The 20,899-nt window shown below is 40.0% G+C and overlaps 1 protein-coding gene across 1 annotated transcript; it reads left to right on the top strand.

Annotated features, from left to right (window-relative positions):
• The first annotated feature begins 10,805 nt into the window (after window positions 1-10,805).
• On the top strand, window positions 10,806-20,153 carry LOC116998985 (plasma membrane ascorbate-dependent reductase CYBRD1). The gene is made up of 4 exons (XM_033065253.1): window positions 10,806-11,046; window positions 13,774-13,982; window positions 16,566-16,720; window positions 16,928-20,153. Exons 1-4 carry the CDS (start codon window positions 10,860-10,862, stop codon window positions 17,226-17,228), a joined length of 852 nt encoding a protein of 283 aa, XP_032921144.1. The 5' UTR covers window positions 10,806-10,859; the 3' UTR covers window positions 17,229-20,153.
• Window positions 20,154-20,899: the final 746 nt, after the last annotated feature.

Genomic DNA, 20,899 nt, shown 5'->3' with positions numbered 1-20,899 from the left:
TGAGGGAGAACTTTTGTATATATTTAAGCCATAAACACCAAGAGAGACTTTTAGATGCTATTTAAGGACTCCATACATAATAGTCAACTACTGTTTTTCTGGCTGGATTTAATCTTAACATTTTGTACTACTACATAATGTCTTGTTTCCTTTTTTTCTTTGTGACACTGTATGCTTGCCTGTAGTTCATGGCTTTTCATGTATTCACCAGTTCATCATTAATGCTAGATGCGGGATTTATTGCTTCTCTTCAGCAATAGGACTGAAATACTGGACATCAAGGAGAAAGACAAGGACTTATAGTAAATTCACGAATACAAGCCGCACTGAGTATAAGCCGCATCGCCGGGTGTTGGCAAACATTTTGTTTTTTGTCCATAAATAAGCCGCACCTGAGTATAAGCCGCTCTGTCGTTCGCAGCAAGGACCCGTGTGCAACAAAGTTGCCAAATAGTAACAGAATCGCGGCAGGGTGGGGTTTACTGGCTCGGCTCGGGCCATGAGGGCTCGGGGCTGCCGACAGGGCTGGGTGGCCCAGCTCGGCACTGCCACTCGGCGGGGCCGCTCGGGGCTGGCTGCCGCCACCACTGGGCTCGGTCACCCCGGCCCGGCGCTGCCCCGCGGCGGCAGGGGGGGCACGGAGCCCGCTGGCACCTGCGGCGACGATGGGAGCTGGGGATGTAGCCTGCCTGCTCCTGCGGCGGTGGCAGGCGGGACAGGAGCCCCCCGAGCTGCGGGGCCAAGCAGGAGAGAGCCCCTGCTTCCCCCGAGCCACAGGGCCAAGCAAGAGAGAGCCCCTGCTTCCCCTGAGCCACAGGGTTAAGCAGGAGAGAGCTGCACCGCCTTCCCCCGAGCCACGGGGCCAAGCCGGAGAGAGCCCCTGCCTCCCCCAAGTCGCGGGGCCAGCAGGACAGAGCTGCCCCGCCTTCCCCACCCCCTGTGCTGCCTGCACGGAGCAGCTCCACCCGCCGCGCAACAGAGTAACCAATTTTTAACAACTGCATAAATGCAGGGTTTTACTGGCAGGAGCTCAACTTTGCAGTTTGCACTTGGTTTGCACTCCCGGGGTTGAAAATGTTAGAAAATTATTCACATATTGGCCGCTCCTGAGTATAAGCCGCATTTCCGGTATGGGAGCAAAATTTTGGTCAAAATGGTGCAGCTTGTATTCGTGAAATTACTGTACTTACTATATACCATTTGCTGTGTCTGTCTTATATAGTTTTACCTATGCAACTCTAATGATGCCTTGAGAGGCTACCTAGAACAGAGGCTAGGCAGTGTTAAAGGAATAAAGCAGGTATTTATTAAAAGGCCTGCAAAGAATACAGCTTGGGATGTACAAGAGCCTGGCCATGGCTCCACCCAAGATGGACAATGAGTCACGTGTTTTCACACTTTTACAAGTTTTGGTCCATTTACATACTGGGGTTAATTGTCTAACTACAGCTTCAGGTTATAAAGTCTCACCCTTTCAGATTGCTCTCCTCAGTTCACTGTTGTTTATACTTTTTGGGCCTGAAGCTGTAATGGTGTCCTTGGTTCTCGGGCTGGAAAAGGATTATGTTGTCCAACTAAACTGTGAGGAGAACTTGCTAATACTTTACATGAAGTTCAGAATTATATACTAATGCAGTACAGAATCTGGAAAATATGAAAGCAAAAACTTAAAGCATCACTAATACAAGCTGTTAATTAATCAAAGTATGTAAAACTATCTCGGATAAATTTTGTATGTAGAATGAAAATTGTAGTGTTACCATTAAACCACTTAGACAAAATCCTTCTCTTGGTTTTGTGTGAGAAATAAAATCACTCAGGTTTTCTGGTTGTGTATGTTTTGGTTTAAAGAGAAATATTAATAAATTATGTATTTTACTGTCTTTTTAATATATGTTTATACATATATGTATATATAATTTCCAAGCAATTCTCTGCCTGTCACTGTTAAGGGTCAGGAGTTGTTCAGTCTGAGACAAAGCTCCCAGCTCTTCACCCTTATTACTGTGTGCGGCCTATCTGATGCATTGGAGTTCTATGTGCTATATTCAGAATCTGCAGAATGAAAGCTTTCATTTTAAATTAAAAAACACCCACAACAAAAAACACAGGCTGTAGACTTCATGGTGATAAAGATGGGCTCAGGAGCATATCTCATCAAAACAGAACTCACTAGCACCACTGTCATCATAAGCATAGTAATTCTAAATGCAAATATTTCTTTTTGCTCCGGCTTTACTAATTAAGTTGGATCATTCTAGAAGATGCATAGAGAAGAGCTCTAGAAAAATGATAAAAAAATTCCATTGTGAGTTTTCAAGAAAATGTAATGCAAAAGAAAAAGTGAATTACAATTGTGGAAAGAGAAAGCAACACAAAAAAGGACATTTAAAAAGAATGAAACAACAGTTAAAAGAAAGGGTAGCAGGAACATCCAACTTCCCTAAGTTTTCACTTTGGGTCCAGGAAAGAACACCTGTCCATTACCTGCTATTTTATAAGTAACTATGTAAGTACAGTAGTTTCACGAATACAAGCCGCACGGATTATAAGCCGCACCCCCGGTGCCTCGACAATGTTGCTGTCTTTGTCAATAGATAAGCCGCACCCCGAATATTAGCCGCACTTTCGTTCGTCGCGAGAATCCGTGCGCAGCTTTCACAAATTGGCCAATTAGCAACAGGATCGCGGCATAGCGGGCTTTACTGGCTCGGGGCGGGGCCAGGCAGGCTCGGCCCGCTCATGGTTGCCGAGGGGGCCGGGTGGCCCAGCTCAGCGCCACGGCTCGGCGGGGCTGGCCGGGTGGTGCTGCCGCCGCCGCCGGGCTCGCTGGCCCCCCTCTCCCGTCAGCACCGCCCCGCTGCCGCGTTCGCTCGCCCGGCTGGCAGGGCTGCCGCCGCCGGGCTCGCCGTCCGCCCCGCTGCCGCTTTCGCTCGCCCCGCGCCGCGCCTCGCGAGCGCCGCGCCCGCCCCGCGCCGCGCCCGACCCGCGGCGCTTTCGCGGCTCGCGGTTCGCGGCTCGCGGTTCGCGGCTCGCGGTTCGCGGCTCGCGGCTCGCGGCTCGCGGCTCGCGGCTCGCGGCTCGCGGCGGCGCGCTCGCGGTTCGCGGCTCGCGGTTCGCGGCTCGCGGTTCGCGGCTCGCGGTTCGCGGCTCGCGGCTCGCGGCGGCGCTTTCGCGGCTCGCGGCTCGCGGCGGCGCTTTCGCGGCTCGCGGCTCGCGGCTCGCGGCTCGCGGCTCGCGGTTCGCGGCTCGCGGCTCGCGGTTCGCGGCTCGCGGTTCGCGGCGGCGCTTTCGCGGCTCGCGGTTCGCGGCTCGCGGTTCGCGGCTCGCGGTTCGCGGCGAGCGGCGAGCGGCGAGCGGCGAGCGGCGAGCGGCGGCGCTTTCGCGAGCGGCGGCGCTTTCGCTCGCCGGGCGGCGCTTTCGCGAGCGCCGCTTTCGCTCGCCCCGCCGGCAGGGCTGCCGCCGCCGCCACCAGGCTCGCCGGCCGCCCCCTCCCGTCTGCACCGCCGCCGCGTTTCCTCGCCCTGGCCGGCACTGCAGGCCCCCGCACCGCCGGGCTCCCCCACGCTGCTGGCCCCGATTATGCTGGGCTTCCCCCGCTGCCAGGCAGCCCCACCCGCCGGCCTTCCTGCTTCTGCCATGCTCCCCTGCACTGCTAGCCCCAGTTCTCCCGGGCTCCCCCGCCCTGCTGGCTCAGGCTCTGCCGCCCGCCCCCGACACTGCTGGCCCCGCCTCTGCCAGGCTTTCCCACCTCTGCCGGGGCCGGCCGGGCTCCAGCTTGGCTTGGGGCTGCCGCGGGCTCTCACTTCCGTGTTGGCAGCTTTTAGAATTTTGTTAATAGATTAGCCGCCCCGGAATATTAGCCGCACTTCCGGGTTTCCACCAAAATTTTGGTCAAATTGGTGCGGCTTGTATTCGTGAAATTACTGTAATATATGAAGGACAAACTAATATGAAGCTGTACTGTTAAGGCAGAAGACCCAACTTTTAAGCAGATACTTAAATGTTATGCTTATTGCTGTTTGGATTTTTGAAGCAGTTCCTCCCAGAGAAAGATACTGAAACTTCATCATTTATTAACTAGTTCAAGTACTGTTCATGAAGATAAGCTGTAGGTTGCAGGAGTTTGCTATGCATCCTAGTGGCTAATTTTTAAGCTATGGCAGACTTAACCAAGTGATAGTCTGCTAAATCTATGAATGTACATCAGTTTTTTGTTTGTTTTTTTAAATGCAGCAATTTGTAATGACCAAGAGCAGCCCAGACTTTGATGAAGATTGGGTACAGATAATGGCAGATGTTCCATCCTGGCAGGTCCCACATAGACATTTTCATTCAGAAACAGAAGAGGTTTCTATTTCCTTAAAACACCTTGAAAGCTATTTAAGAATAAGAATCCCAAACAACTATCCCTGAACACTTCTGAGTGTCTTGGCACCCTACTTACAGTCTGGAACACACTAACGAAGCAGAATCATTAAATGCTTATAGCTTGTGCTTTTCAAGCTGTGAGTTGCCTTTGGTACCTATGCAGAAACCCAGAAAATTCCAAAAATAAACTTGTGTTTAAATGGGAGGAAAATGCTGACCACAGAACCGTCGTTTTTACACAGTTTAAAATAACTGTATCTAAACCAAATACAAATACCTGCATGCTTGATGGCAGCCTACCTGAATCTATTGCTTTTACTTCAAGTTAAATTTCTAAATAAAATTCATCCACCAGAAAAATCCTAGTACTTTACTTTACCAGGAGATTTTACATGCAATCATTTTTTAGTCACTATTGCTGGCAGGAGTGTACTATTGTGTAGTGTCAAATTGATATTAAATGTGAATTAATGCATTAGATTAATTACAGTAAGAGAAGACAAAAAAATTCTTCACTTTACAAAAATTTGACTAAGGAACTGTTAGCATGAAACTCTTGAGTACCCTTGCTTCCTGTGATTTTCAGGCGGTGCTTATCACTCATGCTATGGTTTCCAGAGTAAGCAGATAAAGCCTCAGTTAATTACATCAAATGCAGTTTCAAGTGCATCCTTTAGAAGATCAAACCTGAAAGACCTATGGCCTATGCTTCCATTATTTTCACTAGCACTAGATGTCCAAGAGAAAAACATTACATATAATATATGCTTACGCAGAGAGATGTAGATACGTAAGTGAACTGTTAATGTGAGGAAAGACTCTCAAATGTGCATTTCAGAGTTGAAGGGATTTTAGCCACTTTTGCCAGCATTTGCAATTAGGTAACTTCACCCAAACTTTCTGCATTTTCAGTGTGGAACAATGTTTTTGTTTTTGTTTGTTTGGGGGTTTTTTGTTTTGGTTTTGTTTTGGGTTTTATTTCTGAATATGTCCAGTTACTTTAACAGCAGTTTCTTGTTCATTTTATTCTTATTTTGTCTTTTATTTTCCTCTTATTATTGATAAAAATGCCTTTTATATTGCTTAACAGTAACTGATGATTGCCAGAAACTCTACAGCAGTAATTTTTTTTCCTTATGGAACTGCAACAGCTATCCCACAAGATGGAGCAGCTAATAAATTAATTTGGTTCCCAGTTATAATAAAGATGGTTAAAAGAAATACCTGCTAAAAAGAACACCTGTGTAGGGTGACATGTGGGCTGAGTGCTTTCTGAAAGAACAGTTGTGAGGAACTGCTCTTTGTTGCTTAAAGCAGGGTCTCTGAGCACTCTGCCTACAAAAAGCAAGATGTTGGTCTACTAATTAAAAAAGTCATGGACTAGTGAATTTATGCTGGATCTCACCAAAGGTTGTTTGAAACAAACTTTCTGCTGTTGCCAGAATGAACAAATCCTAAATGGTAAGTGCAAAAAAGGGGAAGTAGTAAAACTGATTTTCTAAGACTGAACCACAAAAGAATATATAGAACAGCAACTCAGTTATTTTCTAACTGACAAGTATTGCTACACTACAAAAACCTTTAAAGAGCTTATTTTTTCTGAACTTGATCTGATATGTCTGTAGCAATGCCTCACCAATAACTGAATTGTATCAACAATTCAGAGAAGACCATTTTAAGCTCTCTGGTTGCTAGATTTGTCATTTCTACAACTATAGTATTTATTTCTGCTTTACTGAAATTACAAAATGATGACCAAAATCTTCAGGTTACTATATTCTTGTACAATATAGAAAGAATATGGAAAATAATTTTATGTCAGTGCATTCAAATATTTATAGATTTAATAAAGAAGTCAAAGTGCTTGCTTTGGCTAATAAAAAATTAATAACTACAAAAATAGATTGTTTTCTTGGTGGTGGATTTTTTTTTTTTAATAAAAGGAACTAGATAACAGAGTGAAGAGTTAAAATAATGTGATTGTTAAGAACTGCTTGGTATAACTTAGTAACTCATTTAGTAAACTGGGAGTACAAATGCCTTATTCCTGCCTGAGTGGGGAAGAAATGTTGTTGAGGACATAATATTTTTAGGGAAGAGTAAGGGCACATTTTCAGGAAGAAAAAAGAAAACATGGTAGGGAAAGCTGAAGTTCACTGGAATTACTCCACAAAATGATTCAAGAACTGTGGCTTACTTGAGATGCTGCAGTAGAAGCAATGCATTCCACAATAAGCTTGCAAGCTCTCCAGACAGTCTCCAGTAACATCTGCTTGCCAGAAGACAGGCAAGAAAAATACTCTGTAAATGTGTTTACTTGGATGTTCAGTATTTGGACTCATACATTGGCAATTGTCCCTATTATCTTCTGTATCTGCAGTTAGTCTCAACTTTTGGATGCTGCCTGCCTCTAACATGCAATTAGCAGCATGGTTGCACACATTTCCATGCTCTGGGGCAATGGAAATCTAGGAAACTCGTGAATGTTGACAGCACACTCTTCCTATTTTAGCCCTTTGTAATGCCGCTGCCTCTTGTTTGTACTGCCTGAAAGCTGGCTTGATTTTATGGCTGTCTTAGGAACATTTTGTTTTGTGGACCAAAGCAGCATACTTCCAGCATTTCTATTTCAGCAAAATCACTTTTTATTTTTCCACTTCACCGTGACGTCTCAATGACGGGCTCAGGACAGAGAAGCAAAAAATGGGATCCCAAAAGGGCTAGCCCTTTATTTGTATTTGATAAATACAGCTGTTTAAGAGACTCAGGTGGAATTTCTCAGCCCAGAAACTTGAAAAATATCAAGGAGTGACTTCTTTTAATAAGTTTTGCTTTGAGCATAAAAAGAGTGCATATCCTGCCTTTCTCTTGTCATTTGAGTACATATTCACTGGCAAGGGTGGTGAATGAGTGGTAGGGAAGAAAATAAGAAAGCATGAGGCAAATAAAAACTGAAAGCAGTAAAACTTCATAATCTTGCTTTGACAATTCCAGCTATTGTCCCACAGTTCCACAACTTTCAAAAGCTTCTATGAAATAATTACTAGAAAAATATCCTACAACTAACAGAAGCAAAATGTTTATAGATTGAAGATCAATAAAGAGTTTCATTGCACAGGTAACAATGACTGGCCTATGACCAGTATAACATTTAGGACAAAAGGTGCACTACATGCCTTATTTTACCTCAGCAAAAGCTCTTTCTAGGGTGGAGAATAAGTAAAAATCATTTACTGGAGGAGTCTTGTTCCACAGTCACAATTTGCAATTTGCAAAGTCAAATTAGTGATGTTCTCAATAGCAAAGGTCAAATGGTTCTGTTGCTTAGGCATGGAACTCAGTACCAAAAAGAGTAAAAGGAACTGGTTTGTTTGTGCCATTCAAACACTAATTATTTGAACTCCTTTGTCTGTATTACTCCTGGTAAGACAACTTCTACAGAGGTATTTCTAAAGCTTCCACAACAGTCAATTAAATTAACTGCCAGAACAAAGCTGACTGGACAATCTCAGCATTTCTGTTTGTTTACAAAATGAACGACCACCAGGTTTCTGAAAAACTCATCCAAATGCTTTAAGGGATACTGTAACTTGTCAGGAATATCCAGGTCTAAGGCTTAGATCTTAAATGCCTTGTCCAGCATGGAAAAAGAGATAAAGCTGTAGCTGGTACTCTAAGTACAGCTTTGACAAGTCAGTTATTGGTCACTTGAAACTCAAAACACTTCCTGTATTAAAAAAGCTGCATCAGAAGCACAAAATAATGGTCCATGGTGACACGGTGTGTTGCTTAGATAGGCAATTTCTGTACACTTATGCTGCAGCTGCTACTCTCAAAATATATTAATGGTATGGCAATGATGACTGCAGTTGCTAAGTACCACACGTGTAATACTGGTAGGAATCTATTGCTACCTCTTCAAAATAATCTGTGAATCTTTGTCTGCTTTCATCAGTCTTATTTTGTCTATCTACTTTGAAGTTGTTCCGGGTCTGAAGTCATAGTTATTCTATATCTGACAATGCAGCAACCCAAAGAAAGAAGTGCATGTTAGATCATGTCCCAACAGAAGTGCTAAGAGGGCACACTGACAGAATTGGTAATTTACTGGGAAAATATCATTGTCTCTAGGAGACAAAAGCTCTGGACAAGAATAGAGATTATGAACTGCTGTAGAACCTATCCACAGTAATGATTAACAAAAGAAGGTGTTCATTGATCCAAGAGACTTGAAATCATTTTTATGCCAGTGGGGGGTTATTTTCCAGATTATCAAGTGCGTCATTCAGTCAACTGTATCATCTTGAGTTCCCTCTCCCAAGTACACATAAAATCCACTCAGACATTGTAGCTGCACTAAGGATTGCTTCTGATTCTGTACCAATCTGGTATTTGCACCAGGTAGGCAAGAAGAGGTGGAAGAACAGGAAATGTGGAGAAATACAGACCAGAGTTACTAATGGTGTTGCCTGAAATCTCTTCTGCATTACAGATGTTCCATAAAGAACATTTCACTTTGTCTAGCAATTTATTTTGCACTTTGTTCTGATCTGATTTATTTAACAATCTCTAAGCTTTAGAATTTCTTCAATTCTATTTTAAAAAAAATTCTTTATCATTACTTGGTAAAACTAGGCTTCATATTCAGTTCAATAGAGTTTTGTTGGTGCTCATGTTATTTGCTGCCTTAACAGGGCAAACCAGTTTGAGCTATAGGAATTCATGAAAGTCTTCTGAGAGATACAGTTATAGCTTATGTAAAACCCACTTGAATAGAAGATTCCTAAATGGAACTGTTGGGATACTGGATGTAATCAAAGCTTGTTGAAATCAGTGGCAACCAGAAGCATTTTGCAATTAGGAGATTTAGGTTCATAAGAGGCAAATTAAAATAAACATATATGTCAGTTTTTAGGCTTTACAGAGATAAAAGTAATCTTTTTTCTAACCATAATATGGAGATGACCTGTGTGCCTGATAAGATAATGACAATCTGGCACCCTTGCAAGATTATGCATGAGTGCATTAACCAGAACATTTAAGGCTTAGATCTTCTCTTAGTTGCTGTGACTTGTGAAATTTAACAATGCAAGTGTTCTATTTACCACTGTCAGTAGAATGAGCCATCAGTTAAATCCTGTGGGCAGCCACACCAAATCCACACAAACTAAAGCTAAGTATCCTTATACAAGTGTTGCTCAAGTCAAGCTTTTCTTTAAAACGTCAGTGTCTATTTTTAGGAGATTCAAGACAATAATGAAGAAATGTATTTGCATCCCACTCTACTAGCTTGAAGACCTGACGTGAAGACCACTGCCTTGGTCTTCATGTCTCTATGCAGATATTTCCAACACTTTAGTAAGTACAGTGTTTGAATTGGCAGTATTCTACTGAAACTATTTTAAATTTCATAAAACTGTTTCCTTTCATTTTCTAGGCCTCAGTTTAAGTGTGAGATACCAGAGAGCTCAAATGCTAGCCAGAGTAAATAGTATTTTTTCTCTCAATCAGTTAATGAACCTCTATTTATATGCAGTTCAACACTATATATATATTTTAAAAGTAAGCTAATCAAATACCAGAAAATTAGTGTTGAATATATATTTGGGAATATCCTCCTACTACATTTAACAGGCTTCAGAGACAACTGAATGTTCTACACCAGAACAAAAAGTAACTGCTGACTACATGATTTGACCAAACTGGTCTAATCTGTCATGTTATATTTTTGGCAGGTTCCCTAGTGTGTCTTTTGCAATTCTGTTTCGTTTCTGTTTTCCTCTCTAACTTTCCTGCAATGGGTCTTTTCATACCTATTGGTTTTATGCAATCCCTTTATTTGCTAGTGGATATTTGATATATTTGTGCTATCCAACAGAACAATGTCCACATCCTCCTGCATACTTAGGCCAGACTCCACATTTGAAACTGGTTATTATCTGTTCTATATATTCAGCACTCAATGACTCCAGTAAGAAGGGGGTGATCATGATGGCAAGACTATGCTCCAGGTAAGTACATCAGTGTCTTTAAGTGCACTCCTCCTCTGCATTTTCTGTATGCGCTGTCTCTTCATCGTAACAGCGCTCCTGCTTTATCTGTAAATGCTTGTGGCTGTGGTGTCTTATCTTTATGGCGGGTCTGTGAACTCCCCAGCCTCCACAACAGCCTCTCGGCACAAAACCCGTGACCACCCGTCCTTAGCTGCCGTGCGGAGCGCAGTCGAGCTGCCACCATGGCAGGGGACAGGCTGACACAGAAAATTCTTTCCTAAGGCGGAGTTCTGAAAGCGACGGGACGCTCGAAGAGGGCAGGGTGGAGGGGCGCGGAGGAGAGCGGAGCGCTGCCCTGCTCCCTCCCCTGCTGCGTCCGTCCCGTCCCGTCCTGTCCCGTCCTGTCCCGCCGCGCCCGAGCCCGAGCGCGACCCCGCCCGGCCGCCGGCCCGCCCCTCCTTGGCGGTGCCCGCTGCCGCGCACGGGGCTCGAAAGATGGAGAACTACGGTCGGTTCTTGGCGCTGCTGGCCTCTACGCTGCTGGTCGGCTTCTTGTCGGTCATCCTCTCCCTCGTCTGGGTCTTCCACTACCGCGAGGGGCTGAGCTGGGACGGCGGCCCGGGGGAATTCAACTGGCACCCCGTCCTCATCATCACGGGCTTCGTCTTCATCCAGGGCATCGGTGCGTCTGGGGCCCGGGTCGGCGGAGCTGCGGGGGAGCCGGGCTCGCCTGGGGCCGGGGCCGGGCCCGCGGGAGGCTCCGGGCGGAGCTGCCGGGGCGGCCCCGGCCGGGAGCGGTGACAGCGGGAGCGCGGCACTCGGTCCGCGGTTTACGGAAGCCAGCACTTCCGCAGAAGGGACAAAGAGCCCTTTGTAATAAGCCAAAATTGCTACATATGGGGTTTGGGTTGTTTTGGGGTTTTTTTTTTCCGGCGAGCACTTGTTTATCCTGGCCCGGGGATTGCCGTGCACTTTGAGTAATGCTTGAGAGGCGTGTTTTTCCTAGGCAGCTGGAATTTATGCAAGTTGAAAATCGAAATGCCAGAAATGCTGCCCTAGGAAAGTTTCTCTTTTTGCACTCTTCTATGTCCCAAGAAGAGAAAGGGAAGTTCAACAGAAGCTTGAATCAGCAGCGGGGTTTTTGCCAGAGAAAATGTAGCAACAAAAGCACTATTAAAAAGTGGGGTTTGTTTGTTTGTTTGTTGGTTGGTTGGTTGGTTGGTTGGTTGTTTTTTTGGGGGGTTTGTTTTGTTTTGGTTTTTTTATTTCTTTCATAGAGTTCAGTCGTGGACTACGATTTTCCCATTACACTTCCAACCAGTCAAAAGGCTGGAAGATGCCAAAGGCTGTCTAGTGCTGACTATGAAGAGAATGTTGTCATTTGAACATACACTATAAATTTTTGTTTTTCAGTGGGAGTGGGGCTGTTCTCAGCCTTCTTGTGGCTTCAAGCTGCAAACTACCATTGAGCAATAAACCATATTTTGAAGCTGATTTACATAATATTGCTCTATAGGAAACGTAATTTCAGGCTATAAATAAGCAATGAAAAACACGTGTTGAATTTACTAAGATCTATACGACTTAATGTGCTCAACCTACTTTTTTATGTAAGCATAGAAATTTTGAAGAAAATAGGGAGAAGCTTTCTGCAGCTTTTTCCTATGTATTTTCTATTTTTTTTCCTCTGAAGCTCAGTTTTTTCTCTGTCTCACAGAGAAAGAGGGTTGCCCCAAGCCCTGTATAAGTAAGGATGTATGTAAAGTAAGTGGAAGTTTACCATAGCTAAGAAACCAAGGAATTAACTAATAATAGAGTATTATTTAGGGAGGAAATCCTATTACATAATAGGAAAAGCAAAGTTGGAAACTGAAGGGGTATAGTAAAAAAATAATTAAGATGAAATATCAACAGGTAAGATACCACTGTGAATCTGATTCAAATTTGACTGATGGAAGTCTGCCACTGAATTCAAAGCAATTTGGATGACAGTGGGAAATCAGATACCTCTTTGGATATATACAAGAAAAAGAAGTCTTTAAGTAGTTGAAAGTAGAAAGGTATAGCTAAATGAACTTGAGTAAATTTGAGTAGAGGATTTAAAATAATAAATAAACAATTTTTTCTTGAGTTTATCACTCTATACAAAGGATGGAAATGTTGTATTGTTGGTCAGCAACTCTAGAATTTTGCCCTGTACATTTGGAGAAGGACAGATCCGTCATATAAAGATATCGCAATATAACTCTACCCTGTATGATGTGTTTTGAAATCATAGTTCAGAACAGGAGTAAGATCTGAGTCAAAGAGCTCAGTCTAGGCTGTCAAATTTCTTAACAGTAGTAGAGATGTTCTGCCTTGAGAAAGCTCTTCACAAGGCTGCTTTAACATGTCACCGCCATTCTAATTGTGTATGGGCTTTTAACCTAGGCTGTTTTAATTTTGACATGAAATTACACATCACTTCTGAGTAAGTTTTTAAGAGCTTGTACTCACTGAAAGGTGAATTCCTTCTCTCCTTTTGTTTCCCAGATTTTCTTCTTTACTCCTGCAGATCTGAAAAGCACCAATTATGAGAAAGGCAGGGAGAAGCACACGGAAGTGGTGATGGGGAAATAAAACATATTTCTTGGAGAAAACTTGGCAGGAAGCAGCTCTAGGTTAAGTTATTCTTATGGGCCATCTGGAGTTAGGTCAATGGATTTTACTGTTTTGTTCAGACTGCACAAAACACTATCCACTAGAGTTATTAATTCAAGTATAGGCAAAACTTACCTACATTCAACTAAAAGTGGTGAAAGACTTGTATTTGTTAAATGCTTTTGTCCCTAAAGTCAGATTATGATTCCCTTATGCTGAAGAGCATTTTCCCATTCAAAGTAGTCTTACTGATATCAATGTAATAGACAGTCATATAAGTATCTGTGCAATTAGAGAACAGCATTATCCAAAGCTGGCAAAGAGAATAGATACTATCAAATAATACTACACACTTTCTCAACAAGTGATCTTCTCAACATAAGAATCAGACTATATTGCTCCAATCTGACTAGTAGCAGAAAAATCAAAATCCTATGCCAAATCCCTGTTAGCTCAATTTAATGACCGAGGAAAAGATGACACCAAGTTATTTAATGGCTTTTTGGGTTTTTTTTAAACACACTTAAGTTTGTGGGATATTTTATAATTGAGGAAAAATCCCTTAAAAGCTGGATTTAAATCTCAGTTGTATTTTCAGAGAATGCTATGCTAAGTGTATGAGGAAAAGCCTTTTAATAGACTTTTTAGAAGACTTAAGGTTGAATTTCGCTGAAATTTACAATTTAACTATGTGAATTACGCACAATTATTAATATCTGAAAGAAATTATCCTATAAGGCCTAAAATCTTGATTCTCTTCTTTTTTCAGCTATTATTGTGTACAGATTGCCCTGGACCTGGAAATGCAGCAAACTCCTAATGAAGTTCATACATGCTGGATTAAATACCATAGCTATGATTCTTGCAATTGTTTCTATGGTAGCTGTGTTTGAATTCCACAATGCCAAGAACATTCCTAACATGTACAGTCTGCACAGCTGGATTGGGCTGACTGCTGTTATATTTTATTCTCTCCAGGTCAGAATCTAACTGTATTTATAAACAGGTTGTAAATTTGAAGAATGTTTTGAGTACTTCAGGCACAATAGGTTCTTGTTAGCACATTGTAATTACTGGGATAGCCATTTTACACTCTGATTTGCCAAATTATCATGTAAATGTACAAATACTGGATCAATGACTTTGAAGAAAAATGCATTTTTAAGCATATTTTGTTTATTTGTTGGCGTAACAGCCATTAACTTACAATAGAGTTACACAGTAGTGTGTTTCCAAGCCCTATTAACTCCTGAACTTACAGCAAGTTATTTTGTTTGTTGGCAGCATATTTAAATACAGTTACAGCATTTATTAAGGAAGTCTCAAATGAAGTAACAGCTTTTCTATTACTTTTTTTCAGCTATCATAAATTTAAGTAGTCACTTCTTGGCCTCAAGACTTTCGTTAAGCAGCAGAACAAGTGCATCAGGGAGCAATAGAGCTGTAAAGGATCTGACATCTGAATGAGCTGCTACTGGCTAACCAGTTTTCCTGAATCAACAGAACTTTGATATCTGTTCGTGGGCATGCTTTTAACTGCTCCTTTTGGCAGAGAATTAGCATTATTATAATGTAAAATAAGCTAACTTAGTGAATTTTGCATTTGGCAAAGAAAAGCAACCATGCCCTGAAGTTTACAGAACACATAGAGATACTTCAGCATATACATTCTGAACTCCCCATATTGTGTTATTACACTAATTTATTTTGTTCCTTCAAATATTTTTTTCCCAAAACACTAAAAAGAAAAAATTAATTATCTATGATCAAGCACAGAAAAGCTTCAGCTAAGGGATTCCGGTTCTGGACTTTATCCTTCATTGCTCAGGTCAAGAGGTACAGGAAACTGTTGAAACAGTGTTTTTAACATTTAGGAAAAAAGAAAGCATATTGCAGCATTGTTGAGTATATTCTCTACAGTGGAACAAATTAATAAAAATGAGTATGAATGAATAAGAAAGAACAATGTTAAAATTAAGTTTGTCCTAATAATGAAGCTAATTCAAGGAAGTCTGTGCTGCCACTACTCTGAGTATCAGTATTTTTTCTAATGGTTAAATGAAGAGTTGTGACTAAAATCTTAGTTCTACTTTTAACATTACTACTATAAACATGACGAATGGCTCTTAATGCCTTGCCTGTCACATTAAAATGTGACAATGCCTATCCAATCTGGGATGTAAGTCTCCAGTCAGGGACTGATGTTTGTCAAGTGACTGAGCTCTATAAAAAATAGTCATAAAGTAGTAGCTTTGTTAACAGAGAAGACACTTGGCACTTTCCAGAAGGGGTATGTCATTTGTACACTCATCTAATACTCTGCCTACAATATTGGAACTATATTGTAATTAAGCCAAATGTAGGTTAATACAGTATAGCACACTGACATAAATTTAAGAATAGGGCAAAAATGTAAAATGAGATTGTCTCTTGTAAATTATGTCTCTGGAAAGTACTCAAAAATGACACGAAGCTCTAAATGAGTTCTCACAATGCTGTGACAACAGGAAAAAGATGGCATTAGTGAAACTAATATGAAATATTATGGATTTTTAAAATATAAAAGAATGATCAGAAAAAAAAAGCAACAAACCCAAAGAAATTCTGGAAAAGTAATTTGAGAGCTGGAAAAGTTATCTTCCAGTGCAAGACTTTAAAAACTCCAGTTGTTTAGCAGATCTAAGATTAAGAGATCATTTGATTATGATGTACTAAAATCTTCCCGGGGGAAAATATCTGGCTCACTAATAATCCATTATGGAAAGATAAAACAAAGACTGAGTTAAAGCAGGATGAAATACAAATTCATGCACTGTGTCTAATTTATCAGCACAGGTGAGTAATGGTAGAACAAACTAAAGAAGGGATGCAACCTCAATATGACTGGGCAAGCCTGTGGATGCAGCCATGGGACATGATGTGTTATTTTCCATCACAAAATTAGTGCTAATAAGAGGACCAATGTCCCCTGAATAACTTGATGCCACCCATATATGTCGTCACTTTGTAAAAGCCACATGATTGATATATTGAGAGAGCATTCTCCTTCTAAAGATAGGCAATTAAATTTAACTGAAATTCGAACAAGATAAAATTATTTAATCCACTCAAGTCAGAAGGTTAGATTGTCTTCTGATATTCCTTATTTGCAAATCTACAACAGGAGCAGAGAACAGGACTTGACAAGACTCTAAAAAGTGTGGCTCCTCACTCCTTTACTATATTAGTACTATATATTAGTATTATTACTATAGTGAATTAGTGACACTGAAAACTTGTGTTTCCAGTACTTTGGTTGGAGTTTTAGCACTATCAGTAAATTTGGACACTTATATTAGGTAGGATGGTTTATAAAATATTAAATGTCTGCTTCCCAAGTGCTAGTCCAGAATTTTGCTTTGGTTTTGACAGGAAACACATTTAAAAATAGAAATGCCAATTCTATTAAAATTTTTACTTGAATACATCTCAGAATGGAATTTTTATAATTATTTTCATTCTTCTTGAGAAGTACAGCTTGTTTTCCATCTAGCCTTAACTATGAATCTGTTTTGGTTTTAGCTTTTCTTGGGTTTTGCTGTCTTTCTGCTCCCATTTGCTCCAGTTCATCTCCGTGCAGCTCTCATGCCAATACACATTTATTCGGGTCTTACCATCTTTGCAACAGTGATTGCAACAGCTCTCATGGGAATCACAGAAAAGCTTATATTTGCATTGTAAGTATTTGTTTCCACTTGTTTACTAAGATTATTCATTGCAAATACACTTCCATTTGCCCAGAATAATAAGCATCCAGTATTGGGACACTGTTTTGTTTTGTTTGTATTAAAAAGACCTACCTAGCAGGAGACTGCTGTTTTTAGACCAAGATTGTCCTCAAAACAATCTTTGCTGACCTCTTCTTTCTTTTTCCCCTTTGAAAGGAACCGTCCTGCATACAGAGAATCCCCACCAGAAGCAAATTTGGTCAACAGTCTTGGTCTTTTGCTTGTCGTATTTGGTTCACTTATTTTGTGGATCGCAAGCAGGCCCCACTGGAAGCGGCCCCCGGCAGAGAATGCTAAAATTCTGAGGCCCATTGGAGCAACTCCTGAAGGCACAGAAGTAGAATCCACAATGACAAACAGTAGTAATGCAGATAAATCTGATCTGAGGGGCGATACTGAAGCAGCCAGAAAACAAAACATCAAATTTGATGAAGCAGAACAAAGACCAACTATGTAAAGAAAATACGCAAATTAAAAGTACTATTATACCTCCAAATTCCCTCTGGTGAGGGTCCTTCTAATTTAGTTACATTGACATGTAAGGAGGTTGGGGGTTCATTTTTAGTATGGCTTGCTGAAAGATACTCAAGTTTTCTGTATATGAATTTAAAGTCCTGTAAGTCCCAAACATATTTTATTGGTCCATGACTAGTCCATGCCTTGTTGAAAAAAACAAGAGCATGAATGACATCACATAATAGGGAAAATCACATAATTGGAAACTGTCTTCCTAATCACTTTTTAACTTAATGCTTATATCTCTTACAGTCATGAAAAATTTAACAAGATTCAGACTAAATTTTGAGTGATTTTGCAGGTTTTGAATCAGCCATGAAGTATACCAGACAGAAAAATTTAGTTTGTCACACATAAATTTTCTGGTAATGTTCGCTTTTTTAAAGCTCTGATTTCTCTAGCTGATTAACCCCTCCACCAGCTGCTATGTTCTGTGGGGTTTGAGGTCATTCTGCACTTTATAGAGTTGCCTCATAAAAATGTTTATTACAAAATTTTTAGTTAAAAAATAAATAGAAGTTTGCTTGATACCTTCGTAGAATATTACATTTCCTTTAGAAACTTCTGGGGGCTTTTGGTCTTGTTTTTTTTAAATCAGAATGTATCTGTTGACCTTCTAACAAATTCTACCAACTATATTGTATACAATATAGACAATATTTGGCTTTGAATTATGTGCAATTATTATTGAAATTTAAGGAAATTTTAAGACATCCAAATGCAGAATTTGTCTTATTTGAAAAGCTATAGAAACACACTTAGAAAAATGTATCACTTAAACGAAGTCCTCCTTTTATTCCAGAAGGCAGCAATTTAGCATCTTTATTTGATTGCACAGTTCTGCTGATCTATGGTACTAGACTAGAAATTAGGGGGTTAGAAAGCAGAAAAATCTGCTATCAGTCTGACAGAAAAAAAATAATCTAAAAGTGAGAAATGCTTTCTCCAAGACACAGGTGAGCTTTGCTGTTTAAATAAGATGCTACCTGTTAACTGAAAGCAAATTTGGGTATTTCCACACTGACATCAAAAGCATTATCACAGACACAAAGACATGCTTTAGTTTATAAGCAATCTATACAAACTTTATTAATTTGTAATTTGAAATTATAGCTTTAAATAATGTAATTTTCTCTAAATAATGAAGAGTCCCTATCGGCACTTTACTTTTATAGCTCTTTCTAGTAATTGAAGTATTAATGTATTATGCTCATTCATTAATCTCACAGATACAAACAATGTTTATACTATTACTACTATATTAGATATAGCAGATTATTTGGACTGCACAAGTCCAAAATGATGAACCATTCTGTTATCTCTTGTAAAAGCTGCAAAGCCCACTAGAAATAAGAATTTACCACTGTTCATGTTGGAATAGAGATTGTTTCAGTCAGCATATAATTTCCTATTTTTAAATACCATATAAGTTTTTATCTACTTCAGCTTTTAAAAACGTTTTAATACATTACCCTTCAACAAATAAGCCATTTTTGTAGTCAACTGTGTGCTAGTATGAAGTATTTTGGATGAGTTACTTTGGGTCTTCTTGGACAAGAAGCACTGCAGTTCCTGTTATTTGATTTGTAATAATATTTCATTATTTGGTGAATGCAGTACAGAAAGCTAGCATAATAAAATGTTTTTAAAACTTTTCAGCTCTACCATTTGGTACTCAAGGATTACATACCACAGCTCTGTTTTCCCTTATAGGTTTGTGAATGACTGGGACCACCCTCACATTGGTGTATTTTTCCACTGTAGCAAATACCTGCTTTTAATGTACAATTCAGGTATGACAGAAGGAACACTAACCTAAACTACTAAACTATTGTGTGAGCACTCCTCTAGTCCCACTATGTGCAATGAATCAAACAGTATGACAGGGGAAGTGAATAAATGAGCTCACTTGCAGTAATTTGCTATGCAGCTTTCTATACTGCACTCACACAGGCAACAGCATTTTCAATTGTTATGTACTGGCTTGTTACTGTGTCTCATCCACCTGTGAAAATGAGCTCACTCAATCCTTGCATAGTACTAGGTCACATAATAAAATCATGTTTGTATGGAAAGTAGTCAGTCGCCTAGGGATTGTTCTGGAAGAAACTAACTGTACAGTATATGGAAAAAATACAAAATATGACTTCTTTTGTTACAGTACTGAGTTGAATGTATTGAAATGAACAGCTTTTAGGTGGTTGGTTCTACATGCTGTTAAAGTTAAGCTATAATAACCAGTATGCCTTCTGGTTTCTGTTGTATTCCATGTACTGTTCAAGGGGAATGATACCTGAAAAAAGAATGGTGGCATTCCTTTACTTCTCTATTCTCGTGAAGGGCAAGGTACAAGTAACACCAGGCTGTGGGTTCAAACCCCATATGGGCCATTTGCTTAAGGGTTGGACTTGATCCTTCTGGGTCCCTTCCAATTCCAACCATTCTGTGATATAAAACTAACTCAAAATCAAGGATTAGCAACCTTTTGACAACAGACATTTGGGTTAATTCTAAACTGATTAAAAAGCCCTCCAAGTATCCCTGCAAAAAATGAGGTTAGTTCAATGCTAAATAAAAAAGACATAGGTGTTTGGAGAGTAATAGTCCTAAACCTGCTCCTTAAAGTGTCCTTCCATTAACTTTCCTTTCATGCAAATTTTCTTACCTGTATTTATGAGTAACATAAATACAGTAGCAACATAGGAAGTGAAAAAAATGTATTTTCAAAGATGCAAATGGAAGGTAGAACTCTAACTTTCTCACTGAGATTTTTCTGCATGTTTGGAAATCACCTACATGGTTGTTTTTACAGGAAGATGATTGCAGAGCTTACATTCTAGGTTTGGATTCCAATAAAAACAGGAAATTACAAAACCTAACATTGAAAGTGCTATCTTTTTAAGATGCCTGGAAAAAAAAAACACTCTGTTGACATGCTGTCATGCCGGACAGAAGTAGAAGAGTGTTTTTCCAATGTTAATGAAACTGAGAAATGATAGCACAAATGAGATTCTAGAATTGAATGTAATTACATGTGTACTTCTTACTACATATAACCAAGAATATTGCATATGATAATGTAAATATTAATTACTTGTTTATATGGATATTTTATTGGTGACTAAGAGATATTGCCAAATATTTTGTATTTCAAAAGTCTCTTTCTTTTGCTTTTATTTCAGAAAATTTCTTCCTCTGTTTATAACTGTTCACAAGAACTTAAAAAATTATTTTATCATTCAAGGTACTCATTTGCAGATGAGAAAAAAAATTTAATTACAATGTCTGTTTTCTTTATTCTTTTTTTATATATTAATAAAAATTATTTTTGAGCTTGTGATACTACTGAGTACAGATTTTCATTTCGGTACTAAAATATAACTTTCTAAATTTGGATAATGATCAAATTACTCCTAAATTACTTTTTGAAAACAGGAGGACAGTTGTACAAAGTTTCTTAAATATATCTTAATTTCAACTCTTTATGATGATCTTTATGATGAAATTTATGTACTTTGTAAATACATACATATGTACTTAGGAACATAATTAGTATATAATGGAGGGTGAAAGAATTCACTATAAGCAATTTGTATTTCACCTTCCGATCAT

Source organism: Catharus ustulatus, chromosome 7, assembly GCF_009819885.2.
Source record: "Catharus ustulatus isolate bCatUst1 chromosome 7, bCatUst1.pri.v2, whole genome shotgun sequence".
NCBI classification, from domain to species: Eukaryota; Metazoa; Chordata; class Aves; order Passeriformes; family Turdidae; genus Catharus; species Catharus ustulatus.
The sequence above is the reverse complement of the archived record's forward strand: the minus strand, read 5'-3'. Positions and strand labels throughout refer to the sequence as shown.